Source organism: Pteropus medius, unplaced genomic scaffold, assembly GCF_902729225.1.
Source record: "Pteropus medius unplaced genomic scaffold, Ma_sr-lr_union100, whole genome shotgun sequence".
Classification (NCBI taxonomy): domain Eukaryota; kingdom Metazoa; phylum Chordata; class Mammalia; order Chiroptera; family Pteropodidae; genus Pteropus; species Pteropus medius.
Genome location: NW_024351560.1, coordinates 118574 through 146149, shown reverse-complemented (window position 1 = coordinate 146149; position 27576 = coordinate 118574). Strand labels below are relative to the sequence as shown.

Below are 27576 nucleotides of genomic sequence, written 5' to 3'. Positions count from 1 at the left end.
TTTTGATCTGAAGATCTTGGATCAGGAGTCCAGGTGTGGTGGAGGGCTCCAGGGCACAGTCCCAGATGCAGTGACCAATGATCAAGGACTGGATACTAAGTAAGAGTTGGATCTCTACAGAGTGACAGGCCCCTGAGCACTAGTTCACCAACTGCTTTCCCATGGCAGGTGTCTAAGTCGAGCCTCTCCTCTGTTGGGGCTGATCCGAGATCAGTGCTGAGCCACTGAGTGTCTCTGAGCAAAGGCTGGAGTGGGGCTCTGGCCTGGGAAACCAGAGTCCTACCTGACTGAGCTCAGAGGGGCCTGTAGTTCTGAGAATGTGTGTTTTTTATTTTTTCTTGAGCAAGAAATCCATGGTGGGTCTCATCAAGATTCTTTTTTCCATTCATCCAAGAAGAAAAGCAAAATATTTTATCTGCTTTACAAAAAAAATAAAAGGGGAAAAATTAGAGAGTCTCATTAATTAAATGTAGAAAGTCACTTTGTTCATGAACACAGAGCTTCTGTAGCTTGTCTAGAGACAGGAGAGTAAGAATGAGTCTAGCTCCTCACATTTTCTTGTCTCAGCATTCGGTGGAGCCAAAGAGGAAGAGAAAGATCAGGAAGAAAAGTAGAGCTTCGAAAGGTGAGTTTCTGCCCCTCAGCCCTGTGCCAAGGGGTTTGCCCCCCACCTCTCTGGTCCCCGAGGGTCCAGGTTCAGGTCTCCAAGGATGCCAGCAGCGGAGCCTGTTTCACAGGAAACAGAGCCATCGGGAAGGCTCTTGGGAAGGAAATTAAAATCCAGATACATCCCAGAATTGTATTCTGAATGAAGCATCTGAGAGCCTGGAAATGGGTGTCACCCAGCAGGGGCATTTGGACTGTCGTAGATCAATAGTATCCGACTGAAAGGTGAGAACCCATCCCCCACCCCTCCGCCAGGTCCACCTTTGAACAAGTTGTTTATCATCACTCAGTTTCCTCTGTAAGGTGCCCCCTGACCTCTTGCTCCCCTATGGGGCAGTTGTGAGGTCCGCAGTGGGTAATAGATGTGGAAGAACTTTGTAAAAGAAAAAGTTTTACCCTTCTTGAGCCTTGTGATCACTGTCAGGAATTGTTATCCTTGACCTGGATGCTTGGGCTCCAGAGATCTCCCTTCAAAGTGCCTCCCCTAAAGGGCCATTACCCTAGCCTCCTGTAAGACCCCTAAGGCCCTGCCTTAGCCACATGACCTGGTCTCCTGATTTCCAGCTTGCAGAGATTTCCTGCAAGAACTGGAAGAGGCTCAGAGCCTGATTTCTCTTCCGCAAAGGTAAAGAATCTTCCCCTTCTCTCGGGTCCACCACCCTCTGGGCTGCTGGACACCTCGAACTGACATGGAAGGGAGGGCAATGGGGTATGGGTGTGGCTACAGCCCTGGGGTGACAGACAGCAGGAGCACTGTGGAATAAATGTCGGGGATGGGGAGGACCCTAGGCACCAGGTGCCCACCCTGCAGGATCTCCTGGCCCCACATGCCCCTGGCTGCAGCTTGTGCCTCCGTGTCCTGCAGCCACCTGGGAAGGCTCCCTGACAAAGGCAGCTTTTGTCAGAGCTCGGGTCAAGAAGCCACTGGTGAGGCGTGCAAAGCAGTTCCTGAGGGAGCCCGACAGCCCTGTGCAGAGCCTGTGGAAGATGCTGCTTCCGTCATGTCCCCGTTGGCTTCCCCAGCTCCTCTGACTGAACGCCTGCTACCTCTGGCCTCTACCCTGTCACAAAGTCCTACTACCTCTTCAATTTCTATTCTTTTACATTCATCCCTGAGTGGCTCTCAGCCACCAGAGCCTTTCTTTCCGCTGGACGACCTTTCACCACAGCCACTTGCACTTTCCCCTTCTACCTCATGCCTCCATGATTCGGAGGCCCACTTTCCACCTCCAACAGCCTCCTCTGCACCACCACTGTCAGACTCCACTATGACACCTCCTCAGTGTGACTTGATGGCACTCCCACTCAGGACCATCCCACAAAGCTCATCTCCACACACACCTTGGTCGGCTTCTCCTGTCGCGGTCTCAGCCATCTCAGGCCTTGACTACTCAAGCTGTTCCATTTTAACCCCGTCTCAGTGGCAGGCAGCTGCCAAAGCCTTGTGCCTCTCAAACTCATCACAGTGCAAATCCCAACAAGAGCACCTGTCCCACCACTCACAAGAGGCCTTGCTCAGGGGAGACTCCACAGATAGAATGGTAGAGGCTGTTAGCCCCTCCTTACTCGAATCCGATGACCAGAATCTCCTGGAGATACAAGTCACAGAGAGAATCAAGATAAAGATTTCGAAGGAAAAAGATAAAGACAGATTATATCCAAAACAAATGAGCCCAGACTACCACCTGAATTCTTTGGGGAAAATGTTGCAATCACTAGGTGCTGAGCAGGACACCACAATCCCCCAACCCTTCTGGACCGCGAAAGATAAGCCAGAGCAACTGCCTAGTCCTCAGCAGCTCTCATATCCTAAGGTCTTGGGGGACCATCTACAGCAAAACTACAACCAGCGTTTTTGGGGTCTCCCCTCTCTGCACAGCGAATCCCCGGTGGCTACTGCCTGGATCTCTGAGAATTCTTCCACACTACAGTCTCCCTCATTCTTATTCAATGGAATCTCAAATGCCTGCCCAATTCATCTGCAGGCTAAACTACCTCCACTGCTTTCCCATTCCCAGCCCCTGCCCCAGCTGGAGTTCCAACCTCAAGCCTTGATTCCAACGATGCTGCAATTACAGGCCCCACCTCTGGCTCAGGCCCAGGCCCATTTCCAATCTCCTGTACAAATCCTACGACCTTCTTCTCCATCCCAGATTAGAGCCTGTGGTGTGTCTTGCCCGACAGCCCGGAATGAGCTAAAATCTCTCACCTCAATTGAGATTCAAAATACAGAATGGCCCTTGTTGCCGAAGCAACTAGAAAGTGGGTGGGCTCCGCCATCAGTGATCGAAAGATCTCAGGAAGTCTTTAATATCTTCACTCCCAACCTTCCCGAGGACAGCTGGGTGGGCTCCATCTTTCCCGAGAATTTTCCAATCAGTCCAGAGCTCCGGAAGCAATTGGAGCAACACCTCCAAAAATGGCTTATCCAAAACCGCTGGGAGCTACCTCGAAAGATACAAGAGTCTCTGGAACTAAGGCAGCTTCAGGGCGAATTACCAGGGAAATGTCCGGTAAAGGACAAGCATGGGGCCTCACGGCCCTCTTCCTTCACAGGTGAAAGCAGCAAGGATCCGCAGAAGGTGGGGTTCCAGCTAAAGCAAGACATGAGCAAGGTCCCTAAAAACCTCTCCAGGTCCTCCAAAAGGCCTATAGTGGCATTTCAGGAAGTAGACTCTGAAGGGTCAGAAAATGACTGGATGCTTTTAAGAAAGGACTTGACAAGTGGTTTGCCGAGGAGCTTAGACAAAAATCTAGAAAACATCCCAAAAGGCCATTTAGGCAGGAATTGGGGGCAAACCAGCGAGGGTTTAATCCCCGTGAGTGTGCGTCGATCCTGGCTTGCTGTCAACCATGCTTCTCCCAAGTCCAACGCTCACATGGAAACCAGGAATTTGGGAATCTTAAAGGGTTGGGAACCCTGGGTGAACACCTCCCACAGGGTTTCCTTCCTCGACACAAACACTCAAGAGATGCTGGAAGCACATACAAGAAAATTTTGGGTGAGGCACATGTGGGGCCTGCCCCTCAAGCTCATCAAGTCCATTAATCACTTTAAGTTGAAAAAGGTTCAACCCTCACCCACTCTGCAGTTTGCCTTTCCTCCCTCAGCTCCCTGTGTCCCTGGAGACCACTCGATAGTCCAGCTTGCTGAGGTCCTTGGAAAACTTCCTCAGCCCCATCTGCGAGAGAAAGCGATAGGAGAGGAGTCAGTTCCCACCCTGGAGAGGCCTCTCCTGGCCCCCTTACCTGTGTGTGAGGAAATCCAGAGGGCTCTGGGACAGATCCCACTTGGTGATGACCATGGGACCACAAAGGCCTCTCTGGCTAGACAGGAGGGCAGGCCGCCACCTCAGGCCGTCACACTCACCTGGCAGAGTGGGACTGTGGAGTGGGCCATGAAGGACAGCACAGAGCCCAGTCCAGGTTCAACAATGTCCAGGAACGAGCCAGGAGGGAAGAGTGGTCTACATGCCTCACGAGACCCCAGCCATCAGGTAACAGTGCCAGAGATGAACACAGGACCCCAATCTTTGAGGGCCAAGGAAGCCAGGGAGGCAGGGAAGGCCACATTGTCCCCTGCTTTTCAACCAGAGTCTAGAGACATCTTGGGAACCAATGTGCTGACAAAGTCCCAAAACAAAAATGCACATTTGGGTAGTTTAGAGGCTCCAGGGACCAGTAAAAGTCCCCTATACCCTAGAATGACTGTTCTCCAAGATCCAGGAGAGCCACGCCTTAACACAGAGATGGTTAGTGAGTTTAAGTCCAACGTAAAGGTACAGTCAGAGAACCTGCCACACGACTGTCCCAGACACAAGCCCCTTGCTACTGACAACTTGGCCTCTCAGGTGCCTCAGTGCCATCCCCAGGGAGTGCCCAATGGAGACAAGCTAGTTTTCCAGATGCTGTGTGGCCTCAAGGCAGCCTCAAGCAGCAGTCCAGAGCAGCAGGAGCCCAGAACCAAAAGATATCAAGGCTCTTGGAAGAATCAGAGCGAGATGTTTGTCCCTACTTATCAGAGACAGGACTGCAGGTGGCCCAACCCAGGAGAACATGCAGAAAAGCTCGAGAAATTGGGGACCTGTCAAGACAGGAGTATGAGTGCCTCTGCCCAAGCCAGAAAAACAGTAGGCTCTGTTGGGAAGAAATACCTCCAGCTGCTGCCAGAGAAAAAACAGGGTATTTTAGAAAGCTTTTTCAAAAAAAGGATGAGGCACTTTGTCCAGTGGATTTTCCCCCATAAAAAATTCCAAGGTCAAGATGCTTTGCAAAAGTGCAAGCCCAAATCAGCCACTGCCCAGAGCCAACAGTCAGTCAAAAGCAGATCAATTCTGGACAGCGAGAATGTGGAGGCTCAGGAGCTCATGACAGCTGTGGGACAGATTCTAGAGAAGAAAATGGCCATTCACCATGGACTTCATGCCACGAAGTTAAAGGAGCACAAACGGGAACACCCAGCCCCAGTATGTGTGTGTGTCTGCTGCCTTCCTTACTCCACAGAGCAAGCGAGAATGATGAATTACACCCCTCACAGTCAGCAGGCTGACTCCAAAGACCAAAATTGTTCTACCAGGGAAAAGCAAGTCAGACCTGGGAAGTCCTTGAAAAGTGTCAGATTCAATGATGAGCAGCTGGAAGTGAGTCGCAACCCATCCCTGGCCCCCAAGAAAACACTGTCTCCAGTCAGTGCCTGCCAGTATAGGCCAAGGATGCCGTGCACGCCAGGCCACCAACCACACTGCCCACGGCATTATCTTTTTCGAGGAAGGGTCTTGCCTGGTCCGTGCTTCACTAACCTTTTCTAGTAGGCAAATATGTCTCCAAGAAAAAAAAAAATCAGTCCATGTAGAGAAGCCTTTTCTCATTACTACATTCAAAATATTTACTTTTCCCCAATATATGTCTTTTTCTCATAAAAGGGTGGTGTAGTGACTTCTCTTTGTGCTTGCTAGGTGTGTGCTTTGGCCTCGAGAAGAAAGGGGCATGGAGGGAGGCTGATCGTGGCATTGTGAGCTTACTCCTTACCCCAAGTCCCTTCATTGCCCCTGATATTTTCACAATACTTTCATTACTCAAACAACAAAAACTACTCTAAAACAAGACGAAAAAACCCATAAAAACTCCACTCGAGGATCTGGTTCAACCCATCTTTCTCCTGCTTCCACTCAGCTTTGAAATCGTGCAGCTGTAGGAAATAGGTTTACAGGGGCCTCACAGGGTTGGACATTCCCACTCAGGCTCCAAGAATTGTCAAGAAGTTTTGGAGTGGGGAGTTGCTGGGTCCTGAGTTCAGAAGCAAGAGAAATCTTGCCCCTGGATCTCTTGGGCCCTAAAGGCTCCTTCAGGTCCCTTCTCACCTAATGAAGGCTGCGATGGGGATGGCCTTGTGAACCCCTCTCAGCTTAGCCTGAATAAAATGTACAGCTCGCCCTCCCCCACCTCTGCCTTTCCCACATGTAGAGACCAGACAGATGGCACTTCCTGCTTTGCCTGTGGGTAGATGTGAACCTCAGGGAGGATGATGATGAGGGCTGTGTTCACTCCTGCCACAAATGAATGAATGGCCATGGTCACTGGTGACCTGCCTTTCCCTCTATTAACCCCAGGGGAGGAATTCTGGAGGAATAGAACAGTGTGTGACTGTATGTGGGTAACTATCCGACAGTCAGATACTGTGAAATTTGGGTGGGATGTGGGTAAAGAATTGAAAAGGTTGGATCCAAGAAAGGAGGCAAAGTGACACAGAGTGTTCATAAATATGCAGCGACCGAGAAGCCCTGATGTCCCATCATCATCTACAGGTGTGGTAGGAGGGAAGGGGAAAGGGCCCCAACCCCTGTCTCCACCTTCTTCAGCTCTGAGATCACAGATATAAAGAAGCCACCTCTAGGGCCAAATCTGCAGAATTAAAGCAAATCAGGGACGGTTAATTGTCTCCACAATACAGTTTCTAAGCTTGCACATCCTTGCCTCCTGAATTCTAGAAAAGATGACTTAACAACAGGTGGAAAAGCCAGGACTAGAGAACTCAGTGTCACTCCCAGTCTGGTGACCTTTACATAAACACATGGCCCAAGGTCTGCTCCAGGGGAGAGTTGGGGACTTAAAAAGATGAGAGACTGGCCTGCCATCATGTAGTAATTCTTATGTGATTCTAGCCTTGCTTATCCCAGAGCCCTGCAGTAGACGAAGACACCACACAAGATTTGTCACACGGGAGGGCAGAAGTGACCTGTCCAGAATGGGTGGTGCAGTCCAGGATTGGTCCTCGGCGTGGTCTGCTCCTAGTGCAGCTTGCCTCCTCTCTGGCCCCAAACCACACAGAAAAAAGGGAGACCAGGAACAATCTTTCTAGAGTGATTCTGCGCTTTGTGCCACACTCGGCACACGGGGCCCAGCTCAGGGGTGTCCTTGCAGTGGTGGAGAGTCCTGTTCTAGAACAACCCTGACAGCAGGAATGGTCCTGCTCCCTCACCTGTCAGGACCACAACATGTGGGACCAGGACCAGGGTTGAGGGGTGCAGGAGCATAGGCATTCTCATGACACGGGATCTTCCTGGAGCTAGTTCCTGCTTCTGGGACCCTGAGCAGCCACCAGGCTGGCCACAGCAGTGCAGCCTGGACCTGTGGAAGGGTGGGACCCAGGGTAGGAAGTGCCCCAGGTCTTCGAGTGCTGGGGAGAGGGTGTCACACAGCTGAGACCTTGAGCCTGGCTGTGCTCATGGGTCATCTCAGGCACCGAATGGTGAATTCTGAGAGTGGGGGGAGCTGGACATGCACCCCATGCTCCTGTCAGCATAAGTACCAGAGTGACTGGGATGCTGACGGAAGCAGCAGAAGGAAGGGGCAAGTCCCACTGCTCATCAGTGGTTGCTCAGTCTTTCATAAGGCACAGTAAGGCCAGCTATAGAGGGACCCACACAGGGACCTCTCACATAGAGATGACACACACAGACACCTCCTAACAGAGACCTGTCACACAGAGACCTAACCCCAGACACCTCCCAAAAGAGAACTCTTCACACTGAGGCCTCACAGAGATGCCTCACAACAGACGTGTCACAGAGACACACAACACAGACTTCACAAAGGTACCTCCCAACAGACACCTCTCACAGACACCTTCAACAGAGACCTCTTGTTGTCCTACAGAGACTTCATAATAAGACCTCCACACAGATTTCACAGACATCCCACAGAGACCTCCCATATAGGCTTCACCCAGAAACAACACACAGACAGCACATGTGGCCTCACAGAAACCACCTGAGCACCACCCACTGACAATTCCTTCTTAGTGAATGTGCAACTCAGACAACTGACAGCAAAGAGAGGTATTACTTGTGTCCCTTTGAGATCCTCGAGACACTCTGACATTGTCAGGTCAGCATTATACTAAATGGTGTTCTCCACTTGGAGAAATGCTTGGGAATTTTTGTTCTTTTGTAATGTCATTGCCTCAACAAAAAAATAACAAATTCCATATGTAGATTTGCAAAATTAATTATTCTGCAGGTTTTCAGAGAATCGTAAATCTTAAACACAACTAATACACTGTCATCTTCCAATGACAGAAAATATCTTACTTATCCAGTTTTAGTGATCGCAGAGCCAAATTGTATGACTGTCACATGATTTTTTTGTTGTTGTTGGGGACTAAACCTGAACTTGAAATGGCTTGTTTGTTTGCTTTGGAAACATAATGTCGATGTGCAACAAACAGATTCTAGGAATGAAATAAACCAGGAAAGAGGCATCCGAATGTTTACTCACCTCCCAGAGGGCTTGGTAACTACCACAACATTTTGCACATACAGTTTGCATCAGATTGTAGAGTTTATTTTTTAACAAGTAACAAATGTGAGGATTTTTTACAAATAAGTCAAATTCCTAGCAACATTCCTATTATATCATCTGACAAAATCATACGTAATATTATTTTTCTTAAAATGTAGTAATCCCTCAGATGATGAGATTACACATTTCTAGGATATGACACTGTCCTAATGTTCAGCTAACATACTTCAAGACAGGTTATTTTTGAGTAATTCTAGGAAATGCACATTTTCTGAGAGTCAGGAGACAGTCTGGATCCTTTTTGTATTCATTGAAGAGCTAAAAAAGACATTGTTTAAAATGATTTTGAAATATTACAAGATATATCTCTAAGTCTATGCTTGAGATACATACAGCCTAACAAAGTTAATGAGAAAGGCCATTTTAACTTCTGAAGACTGTACATTTAACCAACATTTGTATTATGATAGTAATGAAAGGCCTCACTTCTCATATATCCAGGACTTTCCAACGTGTGCACTTTGATAAGACCACTCATTTCACACTGCTCATAACCACCCTGTTGTCCCTGCCTCGGTAAATCTGTTTTCATGACACCTGTCAAACATGTATCATTGGTTAAGTCTCTCAACTCATCCATAGGGATGATAGCATCACAGTCCTTTCTCTAAGAGGAGCAGGGCTGACACGAGGACTGTTCTGACCTATTTATTTCAACAAAATATTCACTTTTTCGATTCTCCATAATTAAAAAATGTATATAACTATCCATTTTTCTACTCTACGCCCTTACGAATCATAAAACAATAAAATACACTCATAGATATCCTCTAATATTCCATTGGATCACAATGTATAGTGCAACTTCTGGTAAGTATAGATCAGAACAAAATGGGGTCACTTAGGGAAAAGTTTATACAGGAAAATATCTTTTTCAAGTTGACTATTTTCATGGAGCTAAAATAAATGATTACTCTTAGTCTTTTGAATTAAAGTTGCTCAGGGTGGCCAGACAGCCTGGAAATATGGAAAATGCCCCAATTAAATAGTTTATTGCTATAAAATGTTGAATATGTTGTTATTCTATAATTCATATTTCAATAAACTGCAAAATTGTAATCAACAGTGTGCACTAAAGCAACATTCCTATCAATCATTGAACATTCACTGTCATACGTCTGTCTCCTTAGATGATTTGTGTCTAATTTTCTTGGAATAAATTTGCACTTTTAACCCAGAATTAGAAATCAAGGGGATCACATTAAAAAGATATCAGTACTTCCAGACTCTATAGTCACTTGTATTTTACTTCTAACAAGATTCACCTATTATAAATCTTATAAATTTTTCACCATTTATATATGCCCAGACAAAATGGATATCAAATATTAGAGAAAATCGATCTCTGATGTGTCTTACCTTGCTTTCTCTTTAAGTGCTTGCAAGTGAAAGCAGAAATTAAATTATGATAATTTGGCATCCTGATTTTTTTCAAGGCTGCTCTTCTAGCCCATTCGTGATTTTTCAAGCTCTTTTGGGGTCCTTTGAGGCCCTGGTGTGGAGAGCAACGAGCAGGCAAAAAGCCTGGACCAGCCACACCGCTGTCTGGGCAGGAGGGCACACTGATCCCTCATCTTTGAGACTAGTCGACTTGTTTGCCTAAACTACAGTTTTGAAGCATATAAGGAGCATTTGATACCAAAAGTAAAAGAGAAAAAGTAAAGCTGAACATAACGAAAAATATTAGTGAAAATAACAAAGACATCCCCTTTGTTTTCAAAAAATTTCACAACAAACGTTTTTGCTGAAAACAATGATCTTTAATCTGCAGATAAAAGCCTCTCTACATGATATTTTGGATATATTACAAACTTGGATCTAAAATAGGTTTTGTTTAAAACAGGTCTCACACTGATTGCAATAAACCAGGCAGTGTAGAACACAATGTGGAGGGAGGCTATTATGTGATGACTTCTTAACACTCCAGGGGGTACAGACCTTTTCCAGAGTAATCGGTCTGCAGTGTTAACTTTAAGAGTGACTCCCCTTGAAAGGTTACAATATTATTTTCAGTTTCATACACTTTATAACAAATGTTCACAGGAAGACACTTGGGGAAGTGTCCCAGATACGTACAGCTGCACTTTCTGAGGTGCTCATGCCAAGGGAACATTAGGGAACACCCAGGTCTGGAATGACCCAGGGGCTCCATAGCTGTGGCCTCCTCTTTGAGGTTGGGAAGATTCATGATTATTCCTGGAGCAGGATCAGTCTTCATGATTGTGTCCCTGGCCACTTGGATTGTCGCGTTTCTCAAAGGGGCACAAGTCATCTTCCCTACTCAGATTCACCAGTGCCCCTCAGCCTGCTGCTGCCCGGTGCCCATGAATTATAGTGACCAGGAGCCGCTTCCCCAGGGACACACACTCCGTGCTCTCCACAGCCACATCCTCTCACAGACATGCAAGTGGTGCCGATGGAACTTCCAAAAAGCTGTAAAATAATGTACGCCAGGCACAAAAGATGAGCTTTTTAGAAGATGATAAATTCTACTGGAAGAAATATGGGTGACACAGCTCTCTGGTTCTAGGCATGTTAGCTCGCCCCTGGATCTGGAAATGCAGCTGATATTAGAATTTCTCACCCTCATTCACTGTAGTAATAACATCTGCAGTTCTTCCTCTTTCTGAGTCCAGAAGCTGGAATTGACACCATCTGCTCCCTGTGATTTCACGATCTCTACCATTTGTATCCAACAACCACCTCAATTCAACCATCTCTCAGGTCAGGTATCACTCTTAAACTTCAGGAGGAAGATCACTGCCCTTCTATTGCCACCTCAACTTTATACTAGTAGCACTTTTTATACCAACTGACAGTGTCGATAAATTTATTTTGTAGAATGTAGGCCCAGGATACCATCTACTAGGTGTGTTACTTGAGCAAGTCATTTGATGCTTAGATTTAAAATTTTATACAAGTGCATTTTATGAAATAAATTTTATGAAATCTTATTTTCTTATTTGATAAAATCTGTAAATCTAGAGATTTAAGCTCAGTTGTTTTTTAAATATTGGTACTTAAATATTTGCCAATTTTCATCTCTTATATACATGAGAAAATATGTTAAGAATTAAGCTGTGAAGGTACCAATTTTTTGTTGGTTTACTTTGTATACTTATTTTTATATCAAACCTCTATTATTTCACAACAAACAAGTTTCGTTTCTTGGAAAACATCAGCCTTAAGGACTGACCAGGTTAAAACTTAGCATGTTAGATCTGAGGGTCACCTTACTTTCTTAAAGGTGTTTTTCATGAAATGGTTAAAAAGCCCTACGAGCTTAGGAACAGAAACAAATTGAGAATTAAAAGCCAAATCATTGAAATGAAGTTTGCTGGAACAGTTGTGTGTGGAGATGATGGTTCTAGGTACCTCAGAGAAACCAGGAGGAAAGAGTGTTGCCAGAATTGATAATAGCCAACGCCTTCAGGGCTTCTCACAGAGATGCTTTAATGCTGTGAGGTGACCTGACTGCACAGAGAGACCATGGAGAAGATGCAGAGTGTTAAATCACATTCAAGCACCTGTTTACCTGGGTGGTGAGTTCCTTGATATTTGTGGATCAGATGACATTTTGAGGGACAATGGTGTGGGAAAGATGCATTCTTCTCAGTGCCTTTGCAACCACGAAAGTTTATACAACGGAGATGCTAGTAAAACAAATTCCCTACTACTTTTCTAGTAGGGAAAGCATCCAACACTACATTTTGGGACAGAAATGTGTATTGGGAAGAATTTTTCACACAAGAACAGTGATGGGAGGAAATGATGCTTCTGGGCATGGCACAGAATATTCTTTCATGACTTTGTTGTGGTCTCTCCAGGCCTTGTGTGGCTGTTGCCGTCCTGGCCCCCAAGCTGTTGTCCTCACTGTCAGACTCAGGACAAGCCAGGAAGCTGCTTGTCTGAAGGCAGGTGCTCCCTTCCTCTCTTGCCCGCTTGCTGTCAGATAGACGCACAGCATCATGCACAGCTGACAGGTGTTTATTACCTAGTTTTGTTTCACAAGACATGGTTCAGGCACTCTATAGTCCTCTTTATCACTGCCTTTTATTACCTCAAGGTAGAAGTAATCAGTGTTTAAGTCATCCTACTTGAATAACAAAACACATGATTTTTTTCCCCACAGGAGTGGTTATCATATTGGTTTGTCAGGGCTGCCATGACAAAATACCACAGACTGGGTGGCTTAACAACAGACATACATTTTCCCATAGCTCTGGAGGCTAGACGTCCAAGATCAAGGTACCAGCGGGTTTAGTTTCTTTGAGGACTCTGTCTTTGGCTTGCACATGGCCACCTTCTCGTTGTGTCCTCATGTGGTTGCCCCTCAGTCTGTGCACATCTGTGTCCTAATATCCTCCTCTTATTAGAACACCAGTCATTGGATTAGAGCCTTTCTATACAAACTCATTTTACCTTAATACTTTTTCAAGGTCCTAGTTCCAGAAATGGTCACATTCTCAGGTCCTGGGAATTAGGATTTCAACATATGAAATCTGGAAGGGGACATAATTCAGCCATTATAGTGATCTAATTTAGTCTTTAAGTGAACTGAGTCTGTTGAAGAGACTTGACTAGAGGTCATAGTGACATAACTAAGCACAAGCCTCCAAAGGGGAAAAAAAAAAACTGATGTATCATATTAAGAAGCAAAGACACTGAGATTTGGTAAGGCACAGAGGATGCTGTTCAGAGATTTGACTCATATCATAGAATTAAATAATTTAAAAACACCTCCTCGAAGGGTGAGGGGTGAAGGCGCAGCAAATTTCCTGAACAATCCTGCCTGGAAGTCTGGTGACTTGTATGCAGCCAACCAGAGGGCCCAGTCATCAGGGCTCAAAGCAGAGAAGTGGGGTGGAAACGCAGAGAAACAACAGCTGATTATTACTGCCCTGGCTGCAAAACCAAGGCTGAACCACAGCCTACAACCCCCAACCCAGAGGGAACCTCCCCACATACCCTCTCAGACCGATCACCATGGAGACCCGGGGGAACCTGAGCAAACACTGCTGAGACTGAAGCTACCTCTCGCAGACTCTCAAGCTTCCTGCAGGAGGGAGAGGGTAGAAGGAACATGAGTTCCTGCGGTGAGTTCGCTGAACAACTCTGCCTTGGAAAGCTGTGAGCTTTGGCCGGCCAGCTGCAGGGCACAGTCATCAGGGTAGAAAGCAGAGAAGTGGGGTGAGACCACAGAGGAACAACAGTTGATTTTTGCTGCCAGACGTTGCAAAACCAAGGATGAGCCATAGCCCCAACTCCCAACCCCCAACACAAAGTGCCCCTCCCCCCATACCCTCCGAGACAGATCACCGCAGAGCCTCAGGGAAATCTGAGCAAACACTGCCAAGACTGTCGCTGACACTGACAGGGACTAAAACTGAGGGTAGTGAGTGTGATTAAATATCTAAAAGAAAATTAAAAAGGCATTATTTATGCTTTAAAGCAGGGATCCAAGAGGCTTAGACGCCACCTGCTGGAAACCAAAAAAAGAGTGTCTTCTTTGTAGCAAGCTAAAGAGAGACTTTTATATAATAAATCTTCTTTCTGGAAAAAAAAGCAGAACACACTTCCATTAATGCCTAGGTGGAGAAATAGTCCATTAAACACCATGAACAACCAAGGTGACAAGGTGACAAGGCATCACAGAAAGAAAGAGGAAAATCTCCAGAAAATAAGCTTACAGACATAAAAATATGTGACTTAAATGACAGAGACTTCAGGAAAGACTCAATGATCCAAAACAAATCATATCAGCAATTTCAAGAATTGAAAAAACAACTAGATGAGCAGAGCAAGGAGATTGAAACCCTCAAAAAGAACAGAATAGATATTGTGGAGATGAACACACTGCAAGAATTGAAAATGAAAGAGCAAGCCTGGGAAATAGAGTCAACCAAATCGAGGAAAGGATCAGTGATATTGAAGACAGAAATCTAGAAATCAGAAGGAAGAAGAGCGAAGCCGAAGAATGAAAAATAATGAAAGAGAAATACAAGAACTAGCTAATACCATTAGGAGAGGAAACATAAGAATAATGGGCATTACCAAAGGTGAAGAAAAGGAGCAAGGACTAGAAAGCATTTTCAGACAAATAGTTGATGAGAATTTCCCAAACCTAAGGAGGGAGCTGGAGCTTGGATCTCAAGGAGTCAACAAAACCCAATTATCTCAATCCAAATAGGCCTTCACCAAGACACACTGTATTAAAGTTATCAAAAATCAATAACAAAGATAGAATTCTCAAGGCAGCCAGGAAGAAGAAAACAGTAACATATAAAGGAAAACCCATCAGATTATCATCGGATTTCTCAGCACAGACCTTACAAGCCAGAAAGGAATGAAACCAAATATTTAAACTATTAAGTGAAAGGAACTACCAGCCAAGAAAATGTATCCAGCTAAGCTCTCCTATAGATATGAAGAAGACTGATCTGCAGTATGGAAAATTGAAACGATCATCAAAAACCTATCAAAAAGTAAAAGTCCAGGACCAGATGGCTTCACCAGTGAATTCAACCTAACATTCAAAGATTTGACACCTATTCTCTTCAAACTCTTCCAAAAATTCGAGGAAGAGGCAAAAGTTCCCGATTCATTTTATGAGATCAATATTACTCTGATCCCAAAACCTGGTAAGGATAACACAAAAAAAGAAGACTACAGACCAATATCTCTCATGAACACAGATGCAAAAATCCTAAATAAGATACTAGCAAACCGAATACAGCCAACATATTAAAAAGATTATACACCATGATCAGTGGGCTTCATCCCAAGGGCACAGGGATGGTTCAACATGTGCAAATCGATTAATGTGATACACCACATAAACAAATTAAAAAGAATCATATGATCATATCAATAGATGCAGAAAAAGCCTTTGACAAAATACAATATCCATTTATGATCAAATACTTCACGAAATTGGTATAGAAGTATCTTAACATAATAAAGGCCATCTATGACAAATCCTCAGCCAACATTACATTTAGTGGTGAAAACTAAAAACCTCCCCTCAAAGATCAGGAATAAAGCAAGGCTATCCACTATTGCCACTCTTCTTCAATATAACACTAGAAGTCCTAGCGAGTGCAATTAGACAAGAGAAAGATATAAAAGGCATCCAAATAGAAAACGAAGAAGTCAGACTGTCACTATTTGTGGATGACATGATTCTCTCTATAGAAAACCCTAAAGACTCCACAATAACACTACTAGAAACAATAAGCAAATACAGTAAAGTTTCTGGATACAAAATCAATATTCAAAAATCCATAGGTTCCTATATTCTAATAATGAAGTGTCAGAAGAAGTGGAAAAAATAATTCCTTTCCCAATTGCAACAAAAAGAATAAAATACCTAGGAATAAATTTAATGAAACAAAGAACCTATATGATGAAAACTACAAGCCTCTATTAAAAGAAATCGAAGAAGATACAAAGAAATGGAAAGATATTCTGTGTTCTTGAATTGGAAGAATCAACATAGTCAAAATGACCATATTACCTAAAGCATTATACAGATTTGATTCAATCCCCATCAAAATCCCATCAGCATTTTTTAAAGAAATAGAACAAAAAAAGCATCAGATTTGTATAGAAGCACGAAAGACCCTGAATTGCCAAAGCCATCCTGAGAAAAAAAGAATGAGGCTGGAGGCATCACTCTGCCCAACTTCAAATTATACTACAAAGCGACAGTAATCAAAACAGCATACTATTGGCAGGAAAATAGACACACGGACCAGTGGAACAGAATCGAGAGTCCAGAAGTAAACCTATCTTTATATAGGCATATAATTTTCGACAAAAAGCCAAAAACATACAGTGGAGAAAGGAAAGCCTCTTCAATAAATGGTGCTAGGAAAACTGGAAAGCCACCTACAAAAGAATGAAAGTAGACTGTTGTCTATCACCACACACCAAAATTAACTCAAAATGGATTAAGGACCTGAATATAAGACCTGAAACAGTAAAATGCATAGAAGAAAACATAGGAACTGATCTCAAGGACCTTGGACTTAAAGAGGACTTTATGTATTTGACCTCAAAGGCAAGGGAAGTAAAAGCTAAAATAAATGAATGGGACTACATCAAACTAAAATACTTGTGCACAGCCAAAGAACCATCAACAGGTAAAGAGACAACCACACGAATGGGAAAATACATTTGCAAGCAACGCCTCCGATAAGGGCTTAATATCCAAAATACACAAAGAATTCATACGACTCGATAACAGGAAAAAAAATCAATTAAAAAAATTGGTCAAGGACTTGACCAGACACTTCTCCCTAGTGGACATCCAAATGGCCAATAAATATATGAAAAGATGCTCAACATCGCTAGCTATTAGGGAAATGCAAATCAAAACCACAATGAGATACCATCTCACACCTGTTAGAATAGCTATAATCTACAGAACAAGTAATAACAAATGTTGGAGAGGATGCAGAGAAAAAGGAAACCTCATATGCTGCTGGTGGGACCGTAAATTGGTACAGCCACTGTGGAAAATAGTATGGAGTTCCCTCAGAAAACTAAGAATCAATCTACCATATGATCCAGCAATCCTTCTACTGGGCATTTACTCCAAAGACTTGAAAAACCCATATCTGAGAAGATATTTGCACACTGATGTTCATAGTAGCGTTATTCGTGGTGGCCAGGACATGGAAGCAACCGGTGTCCTATGATAGCTGACTGGATAAAGAAGCGGTGATACATGTATACAATGGAATACAAATAATATAATGGAATATTACTCAGCCATAAGAAATGAAATACTGCCATTTGTGCCAACATGGATGGACCTCAAGATAATCATGCTAAGCGAAATAAGCCAAACAAAAAGTTGAAAACCACATGATATCACTTATATGTGAGATATGAATCTCAAAGCAACAAACGAACAGGACAAACAGAGACACATGGACATGGATAATAGACTAGCGGTTACCAAAAGGTGGGGCGGGGGACGGTATATGGGGTAAAAGGGGTCACATATGCAGTGACAGAAAGAAATTTAACTATGGGAGGTGGATACAATGTAAATATGTATATACCTTACTATTAAATGTACAGCTGAAATTTACCAGATTTCATTAACCAATGTCACCATTAAAAAATTAATTAATTTAAAAATAAAAATAAACTACCAAAAAAGAAAGAAAGAAAAAAGAAGGAAGGAAGGAAGGGAGGGAGTGAGGGAGGGACGGACGGACAGACGAACGAAAGAACTTGAATGGCTGTGAGATATTTAAAATTTCCCCAGAAACAATATTTATTTGAGTATAGAGAAAAATACATAAAGATCATTTTGGATAAGATAAAGCAGAGTTTTGGTGATAAATCTAACTGAGAAGGTAGAAAAGAACACATGCGCAGGTTCTAGGCATTACTCTCGGTAAACCCCTGTTTCTTTGCAGTGTCTCCCAGTCACCATCCCCCACGTATGTCTCTCCCATTCTCACTTCTGTCCCACACTCTGTCTCTGTCTCTCTGTCTCTGTCTCTCTCTCTCTCTTAAATACACATACACATACAAAATTCTCTCTCCAATAAACAAAAAAATAACATTAAAAAAGTCTACACGGCAGGCACTGTGCTAAAACTGGGGATATAATAGTGAGTTAAAAGAGAAATGACATTCTCATTCTCGTGAAGATCATAGCCAAAATGGAGAAAGGAAACACTAATCAAAGAGCCACAAAAACCACCATAATATGTCAACTACAACTAAGAACTGGGTTAAGCTAAGTGAGCCACCATTGTCAGCCCTCTCTCAATCCTCTGTAAAGTATGTTCCAGGAAACGGCCTCAAGGTAAGTCATGCTCTGTAGAGATCAAGGAAAACACTCAGTCTCTCACATCTGAAATTATGTAGTTGGGACATCAGGAACAAAAGTGGGGAAGGAACATTCAGAACTGCAGCTGAGCAGTCTCTCTCTCTTTCTCTGTCCAACTGCTGCAGTAGCCCCCCAGTGGATCCAGTTTCACTCCGGTTGCCCTGGCCCGTTCCCAGAGCTGTCAAAGTGGTCCCTTAAATGTGAGCCTGGTTTGCCACTCCCTACTCAAAATCCCACCTAGTTGTAATAAATCCAAAGGCTTACCCGTACGTCAAGTCCTGCCAGATCTCGTCCCCTTGTCCATATCTCTCTGGCCTCACCATTCTCCCCACTTGCTTGCTGGGAACCAGCTAAATTTGCTTTCCCTCCTAGCTTTTAGTCAAACACTACAGGTAATAAAGAACTCTTACAACTTAATAGACAAACAAATCAATTAAACTCGTCGAAAGATTTAATAAGATACTTCACCAAAGAAGATACATGAATGGTCAATAAGCACATGAAACCATGCTCAGCATTATTAGTCATCAAAGAAAAATTACAACCACAATGAAAGTAACTTCGCACCCCTAGAATGACTAAAATTAAAAAGATTGATTATACCAAATGTGTTAAGGATGTGCAACAACTAGAACTCCCATCCACTGCTCATGAAAATGTAAAATGAAGTGCTACTTGGAAAACAGTTTGGTACTGATTTATCCTGCAACCCAGAAAATCTCACTTGTAGAAATTCACACAAGAGAAATAAAAACCTATGTCCACACAAAATTAGTACACAAATGTTCAAACCAACAACTTTATTCATATTGCCCCAAACTGGAAGCAACTCAAATGTCCATCAATTGGTGAATGAGTAAATACATTTTGGTATATCCATATTCCCTCTCAGCAATAAACGGGACTGGAAAGTTAATACACACAACAACGTGGTTGAATCTGAAAACATGCTGAGTGAAAGAAAATGAACACTGAGTACACACTGTAAGATTCTATTTACATAAAATTCAAGAATGGGAAAATCATAGTCACTGGAAGCAAATAATTGCTTTGCTTTTTTACAAAGGTGGAGGTTGATCTCCAAGGGGCCCGAGGAAACTGAGTAACAGAAATTTTCTATATATCAATTGCTGTAGTGATTACACAACTGTATACATTTGTCAAAATTCTTCTAACTGTGCTATATTCTTAACATGAGTACCTTTAACTGTATGGAAATTATACCCCAATAGATTTGATTTGAAAAAAAAATTATATTACATATGACATAAATATGTGTTAACATATATTACATATATTTCATCCAATGAAATAAAATATGTTTTTGTGTGGTTAAATTGCCACTTAGCCAACAACCAGGATGCCAAATAGCCATATCCTTTTCTTGTTCCTTTCTTTAACCTTTTCTAGCAGCATCATTTTGAATATGGCCATGTCAGCATTATTAATTATATTTGCAATAAGCCGAAAACACAGAAGACATTCCCTGTAAAAGTATGAACAAAAGTTTCTTCCATCTGTTCTCTAGGTCATTTTTATTCTTATGTCAAGTTCTTTACACCAATTGATCAACTGACACATATCATACAATTCTGTAAAATGGAGGTTAACTTTTATTTATGCTTTATCTCCAATAAAGGTCACCAGGTGCTCAATCGATGCAACTCTTGGATGGTGTTTCAAAATATGTTAATTATATTTTCTAATAAAGTCAGCGAGAATTGCATCAATGTTTAAACAACAGAATGCCTTGTAGCATTTTTCTTTTTTTATTAATTGATCAATTTGTCTGGATTGGAAACATTATCACAAACATAACTGACTTGGGGAATATAATAAAAATGTTGCCCTAAAGGTAAAAAGTAAGGTACAAGGGTAAACCATCTCGAAAAAAAAAGTCTCACATATTTCTCCAGCCTAAAGAAACAGGTTTGCATCCTTTTGTTGCCCAGGACGGTTCACAGGCAGCGTGACATAGCAAATTCTCACCATATAGTCCTTCTTTTTCACCTAAGAGACTGTGAAATTGATCAAATGGCTATTCTGAAATCTAAAGATGTACTACAGTCCAAAGTATTTATTTTTTTAATCTTCTTTATTCTCTTTATCAAGTAAAATTACTTGCATTTTTCTTTTTATAAATTTCTATTCTTTTGCAACATTTTTAAAGATAAACGTTGTTAGCATTAGATATTTACAATTTTTCTCTCATCTTCATCAAATGATCAAACAAAATGACACTTATTTTATTCAACAAGCCAAGGCATAAAGTTTTTCCTAAATGATTGCTGTTGTGGGGTGCTTGGTGGCTCCATAGAGAGTGGTACAGTGAATGTTTGTTCAAATGGTTTATCTCCAATCTTTTAAGAATATTGATTATTGAACAATTTGCACAGTTCTATAAACATAAAACTGGTTCACGTAGATAAGTGAAATTAGTATTCCATTTTCAACCAGTTACTTTAGAATTGTTGCAAGAGAGCAATTTTTCTTCTAGTTGATTATACATTTTAACATCATGCATGGATTTATACTTTGAGTTTATAGCCCACATAAACTTCCAACTTGGTACACAAAATCAATCACATTCATTAAATGGCCAACTACTTAGAAAAGCTCAAAGTGGTTTACCCTTGGAGTTGTTCCAACCCACAGCCTTTCAGACTTCAGGCTGCCCAGTCCTTCTCCATAAGCCACCCCTCCTTCAAAACTATAGGAACCATGACTTTCCCTAGACACACAATCAAAACGTCAACCTTTAGCCTTTTATAAGACGCCAGATCTAAGCAGAGAGAGGATGGGTGCTATCCTTCTCCTCTGGCTCCTTTGGCTCATGAGCCCTCAGAGTATGGAGTTACAACATGACGCTTTCTGTGTCCCCAGCAGTTTTAGACATGGTTTTATCATGCTAAAGCTGTATGATTAACTAGTGATTAGTTCTAAACGATTTCAAAACTAAATGTCCAGGTCGATACAGTATAAATAGAGACGATATTCAACATATTTAACTCTACTATGGAATAAGCAATAACCAATAAGAAAGGACAGTGATGCTGGGTTGGGGTTCTCAAGAAATTTCGCTGCCTGTAGGGTGCGAAGTTATAGCTAGTCCCAGATGAGAGGACAGTGAACAGAGCAGCAGAGGGCAGTCAAGGCTCAGGGAAAAAGCTGTTCGCCAACCAGTACAAAGTGTAGGAATGTTATTACAACTTTACAACTGGTACAGCCTCACTTCTGTGTGCCAACTGAATATCAGCCCTAAGAATACTGACATTGTTCTATTTCCTAATTTGCTCAAGGTTTTCAAAAGAAATAGCAGTAGGGTTTTGGCAGATGAGTTTTGTGTATTTATTCAGAATCGTTTTCTTTTTAATCTATTCCGAAATCTAATTACATTGCTTTCTAAAGATTAAAGCAACCAGGCATTCCTAGGATAAACACCACTTGTGTTAAGTACTAGCGTTTTTTAATGATTGTTGGATTCCATTTGCTAAAATTGTGTTAAATATGTTTCTGTTTATATTCATAAGGGATTTTGGCCTGAGGTCTTCTTTTCTTTCAATGTCTTTGGTTTAAGAATCTGGGTAATGCTGGCCTCATAATATAAATTGAGAAGTAGTCCCATCTTTTCCAATTTTCTCTTTACTTATGTAGAATTGGAATATTTCTTTCTAAATGTTTCATAGAATTCAGCAGTGAAGCCATTTGGACCTAGAGTTTTCTTTGTGGGAAGGTTTTAAACTACAGATTCAATTTCTTTAATACATACAGGACTATTGTGGCTATTTCTTATCTGGTAGTTTTGTCTTTTGAGGAATTTGTCCATTTCATCTCAGTTATCAAATCTGTTGGCAGAATCTCTTTATAATTACATTATCTGTTTAATATCTGTAGAATCTGTTATGTTACTTCTCTTATTCTTGATATGCTATTTTTGTCTTTTCTGATCAGCCAGAATACATGTTTATAAATAATGTGAATTTCTCAAAAAACAGATTTAGTTTCATTACTTTTTGTAATTTTTTTGCTTGTTTCTATTTTGTTGATTTCCACACTGTTTTTCATTTCTTGTATTCTTCATACTTTTGGTCTTATTTGCTCCTTTTTCTGGTTTTTAAAGTAGAAGCTGAGGTCATTGATTTGAAATCTTATTTTCTAACATAATCAGTTAGTGCTATAAATATCCCTCTACATACTCAATGAAGCAGCTCCCACTAATCCTGAAATACTTTTTCGTTTTCATTCAAGTCAAAAAATATTTTGTTTGGCTCTATTCCAACCCATGAGTTGTTTATACATGTTTTACTTGGTCTTCAAGTATGTGAGAAAATTCTAGTGATCTTTCTGTTAACAACTTCTAATTTAATTCCATTATTGTTGTGCTAAAATATAACAAATCCTATTAAATTTGAGAGTACTATATCTTTCACAGCAACAGCCAGAACATACACGGATACTGTTTTTCCAGGAAAGTTATAAGGTCCACATGGGCAGAATACATTCCCAGTACCTTGGATAAAGTCTGTTTTATATGTGTTTAATAAATGTTCATTATTATAAATATTCAAAGGTCCTGCACTTCAAATACCATCACATTGGGGAATAGGCCTTCAAAGTATGGATTTTGGGAGGTGACACATTCAGTGTATAGCACAGGAGATGAAAAAGGATATCACATATAACTAATCCCTACTTCACAACAATTTTCTATTTCAATATCAGATTTGGAAGTCCTTATGATGGGGCTAAAATTAAGATCCAAGAGTCTAAAACATTCCAAAACCAGACTATGTTTACTACTATGACTAACGGCAAGAATTCCAAAAGGATAGATGGGATAATCTCCCTGTATTACATCAAGTTGGGCCTGAGTTTTCAAATGTCCTGTTGCCTTGTGGGTGGGATTGCCATATTTCTCTATACTTATCCAACATAACCCTATGACTAGAAATGCCCCAAAGAGGAAGCCCTGGTTGTTTCATCTTGCTACTATCACTATCACTGACTTCAAGGGGAAAGACTGATTTTAAAATGAATGGTAATTGGGGGCAATGTGAGATTGCTGCTGGGTGGAGGGGAGCCAATAAATGGGCATTATAAAAGCAAATAATCTAAAATAACATTGATGCCTTAGGAGAGGCTTATAACAAGTGAAAAACATGCTCTGTTAACTTAGACTCAGATGCCTCTTGGGGCAAGAGACTGCTAAAATTTCCTCCATTTTTAAAGAAATGAAGAAGGAGCTGTGAGATGGCCACTCTCATAAGCATACTTCCAGGATTAATCTATGTCCTCCTAATCAATGAACAGATCTATATTGAAACGATGATTATGTGGAATGATACCAATGTGGCTTTCATTTACAGTTTTCTTTTCACTAAATGTTATATATACAGAATAGAATGGGTCTAAAGAAAATTCCGACTTAAATGATGACAAATTGATTAGGATTCTTAATTACTCAACAGATGTATACCAAAAGTTCAGATAGCTCTCTCTGGGAGGCAAAAAAAAAAAAAAGGAAAAAAGAAGAAGAAGGAAGGAGGAAGGAGGAGGAGGAGGAGGGAGGAGGAGGAGGAGGAGGAGGAGGAGGAGAAAGCAAAGCAAAGCAAAGCAAATGTAAAAATTAAAAATTAAGACAATTTGTGCCAGCATTCTAGGATGGTTTAAATTATACAACCCCTCATTGGTTATTACAACTCCCCAAAATCTGTATGTGCATTTTGATGGTATATTTGATTGCATGCTATTAAAAGGCAAATACTGCTGTGAAAGTAAGTAATGTTTCTTTTGTAAAAGGCTTTGACCAAAAATCATGGGGGTAACATCTGCTATGAAGGTTCAGTCCAGCAGATCTGGAATAGTCCCGACCTAGAGTATTTGTACATCACTATTCATTACTCAAGGAATGAAATACATTGACTAATAGTGTCCCTTTGTAACCATGGATCCAAGATGTTTGGGGGAAGGTTTTAACAGCTTATCAGCAGTGTTTACTAACAATGCAATTGGTAATTTACACCTGTTCTGAGACCTTCAGAGCCCTCTGCTCTTAGGGCTGGTTACATGGCAAGAGCATGTCTATGTATCTATCACGGCATACGAAATCTCAGCAGTGGATTTTTGGCTTCTGGTGTGTTCTGTGCATATGTTGGTTCTTTCTTCACAGTGAAATTATGTCTGTTCAGTGGATAAAAATGGGCGTTCGTGCCTGGCTCTTATCCAAATCCCCTGCTGTGAAGCAGCCTTTTATCTGTGATACAATGCACCCTTTTTTCCTTAATAAATTGTAGATTTGTTTTATTACCATTTTGGGTCCTATGAGTCTTCTTTAGCAATTTAACCCTATTCATCTGTCACTGTTAGTGCACTACATTGTGTGGAATGTGGCAGTTCTTTAGTTTTAGGTCCTGTAGTCATTTCTCAAAGTATAACCTTTTCTCTCATGAGTTACTTATCTATAAGGCATGTATAATCTAGTTCTTTTTTCATGCTGTTTATTCAGTAGTCTCTTGTTTCTCCCCTTATTTTCTGTGCTTTCTCAGTTTGCTTGTTGGTTTCTGCCTCTCCTGGATTCACTGTGCACTCTGTCCACCAATAATCTCTTGTTTCCTGAGCAGTCCAATAATAAAGCTTTATTCCTGTTTATCACAATAGGAACATGATTACATCTACCAATGTTGTTGGGTTATTTATCAGAGATGCATGCCTGTCTTGAGAGCATGTTAATAGAAATGTTTTCCATATACTCCAATCAATACTTCTTTTATAAGAGTTCCTATTAGATTTTCATCCACTTATGTTTGATGATATGCATTGTGTGCAATAACATATGCCCATGTGTTCTTGCTTCACTAGGAATTCTTTCTTCTTCATAATCTTTCCATGGTTTAACTATTAAGCTATTACCTGGGAGTGACCTGCTCCTAGGATCTTTTATGTCTCTATCTCATTAAGTCATGTGCTTATGGCCTATATGTTCAAACTTAACTTTATAATAACACACCCATTCCTTTTAAATCTTATTACTAGTACCATAAAATTTATCTATGCTTTTTAAAAACCCTATGCAGGCATTTGGCTTTTGACATCTCATCTTGCTCTCAAGACTGACTTATTTCTCCTGTCATCAAAGATTTCTTAGTTATAAGGGCTGATCATTCTTCATATCCCCTGTTGTTACCTGGGTTAAGAGAATAACCCGGGGTTGACTGGCTCGTAAAATACAAATTTCTTTCAGACCTTTCATTATTCAAAAGTCCAAACTTCAAGGATCAAGAAGTGTTAAAAGAATTGGGCACCACTCTCATGATGAGATGTAAGATAAATAAAATCCTGAAGTTAAATCCTGAGGAACAAAGAAAAGGGCCACGATTCATTCATATTCCAATAAACACTAAAAACCAAAAATTTTGACTCTGAACTGGATCAGCCTGAGGCTATTTTTAAATTCTGGGTGTTATGTTTTCTAATTATATTTTTTCCAACATTAAAATCAGAAACGTAAAAAATCTGATCTTATTTTATGTACAATTTGGTAAACAATTTATAAAAGAAATCTTTACCAAGTAGCAAGCATGGTGCTTTACATTCTTTTAAGTTGAGGGACACTACTCCAACCAAGTGATCAAGTTTAGCATTATCAGTGATCATTCACATTGACATCATATACTACTGATATGAGAATGGCTTCATTCTGTGGTCTTCTTACAAAAACACTATAACACCAGTGCAATCATAAAAAAGATAACAGAAACCCATATTGAGAGAGATTCTACAAAATACTTGACAAGGATTCCTCAAAACTGTCAGAGTAATCAAAACCATGGAAGGTATGAGAAATTGTCACGGACCAGTGGAAGCTAAGAAGCCATGACAATTCAATGTAATGTGGTATCCTGGATGAAATCTTGGAATACAAAAACACTAGAGAAAAACTTGTAAATTCGGAAAAATAATGTGTTTAGTTAATAATGTATCAATGTTACTTACTTATGACAAATATACCAGAGTAATAAAAGATGTTAACAAGGAAAACTGTATGAGGAGTATATAGGAAATATCACTGTAATTTTTCTTTAAATCTACAACAATTCTAAACTGAAGTTAATTTTTTAAAATAAATTTTAAAGTACTCCAAGTTAGATAATTTTCTTTGGTTTTCTATAAATCAACAGTTTCCTGAAAGCACCAAGCATGTAGAAAAAGATGCCTTTTGACTTTCATTTCCCTTTTGGTACAGTGCAGTGAGCTTACATTGCATCAAGCTGTCAGACTGAGGAGAGGTAAACATATTCTCATATTTGCTGGAATTCTCCTGCCAGGAGTGCTGATCCAGTCTCTGGTGCACTAGTCCTGATGGTACTATGACACAGCCTTCATCCAATGATAGGCTCTTATTCTTTGGCAGTGATGCCATTAAGTTAACTTATAATAAGCCACTGCCAAAGAAATACCTGTCCTCCAATTAATGCTAAAATATACCATCATTTTCCTTCATGCCATATTGAGAGAAGATGGGGAACAGAAAACTTCCTCAGGGAATCCACTGACCTATTGTCCACATACTCAATCTACCGGATCATACTTGCAGAAAGCAACATGCTCAGGGTTGAGAGAAACTTTTAGTGGTCCAGGTTTTAAAAATGAGAATCCCATTTACATCCTTCTCTGTGCTGACCAAACCATGTAGCCTGAAATGATGAGAGAATGACCAAATATTTTCTTGGCTAAGACTATACTATAGCGTTTCCCCCAAAAGTGAGTGCTTTTCAATACTAATGTAGTATTGAACATGAAAGTAGCCCTGATTTTATTCCAATTCTAAAACCTGCTATCCAAGGAAGGTAAAATTAACTGGTTTGCAATGCTGCAGTGTGAGCAAGCATCATGGAGTTAAGAAAAGGTCCTAGGTCAGAGGCTCAGGTTACATGCATGCAAGAGTACTAAGACGACTTCCTTTTTAATTACTCGGTGAAAAATGAACCATTAGAATGGCATAAAATGAAGGCCAAAAGAGCATGTAAGAAACAACACGCACCACACACACACACAGAATCTTTGAGAAATCTCATGGATCTACATGGTTCTAGAAAAACAGGCCAGACCAACATTCCAACATCACAGGCAGGCCAAATTCTAACAGCATCAAGTTGAAGGATGCCAACAGAAGCAGCACAAAGATTATCACTCAAAAA

At 41.2% G+C, this 27576-nt stretch overlaps 1 protein-coding gene across 1 annotated transcript; it reads left to right on the top strand.

The window, feature by feature from the left end:
* The first annotated feature begins 353 nt into the window (after positions 1–353).
* Positions 354–5517, top strand: LOC120587036 (spermatogenesis-associated protein 31A6-like). The gene is made up of 3 exons (XM_039843644.1): positions 354–625; positions 1231–1291; positions 1532–5517. Exons 1-3 carry the CDS (start codon positions 535–537, stop codon positions 5472–5474), a joined length of 4095 nt encoding a protein of 1364 aa, XP_039699578.1. The 5' UTR covers positions 354–534; the 3' UTR covers positions 5475–5517.
* Positions 5518–27576: the final 22059 nt, after the last annotated feature.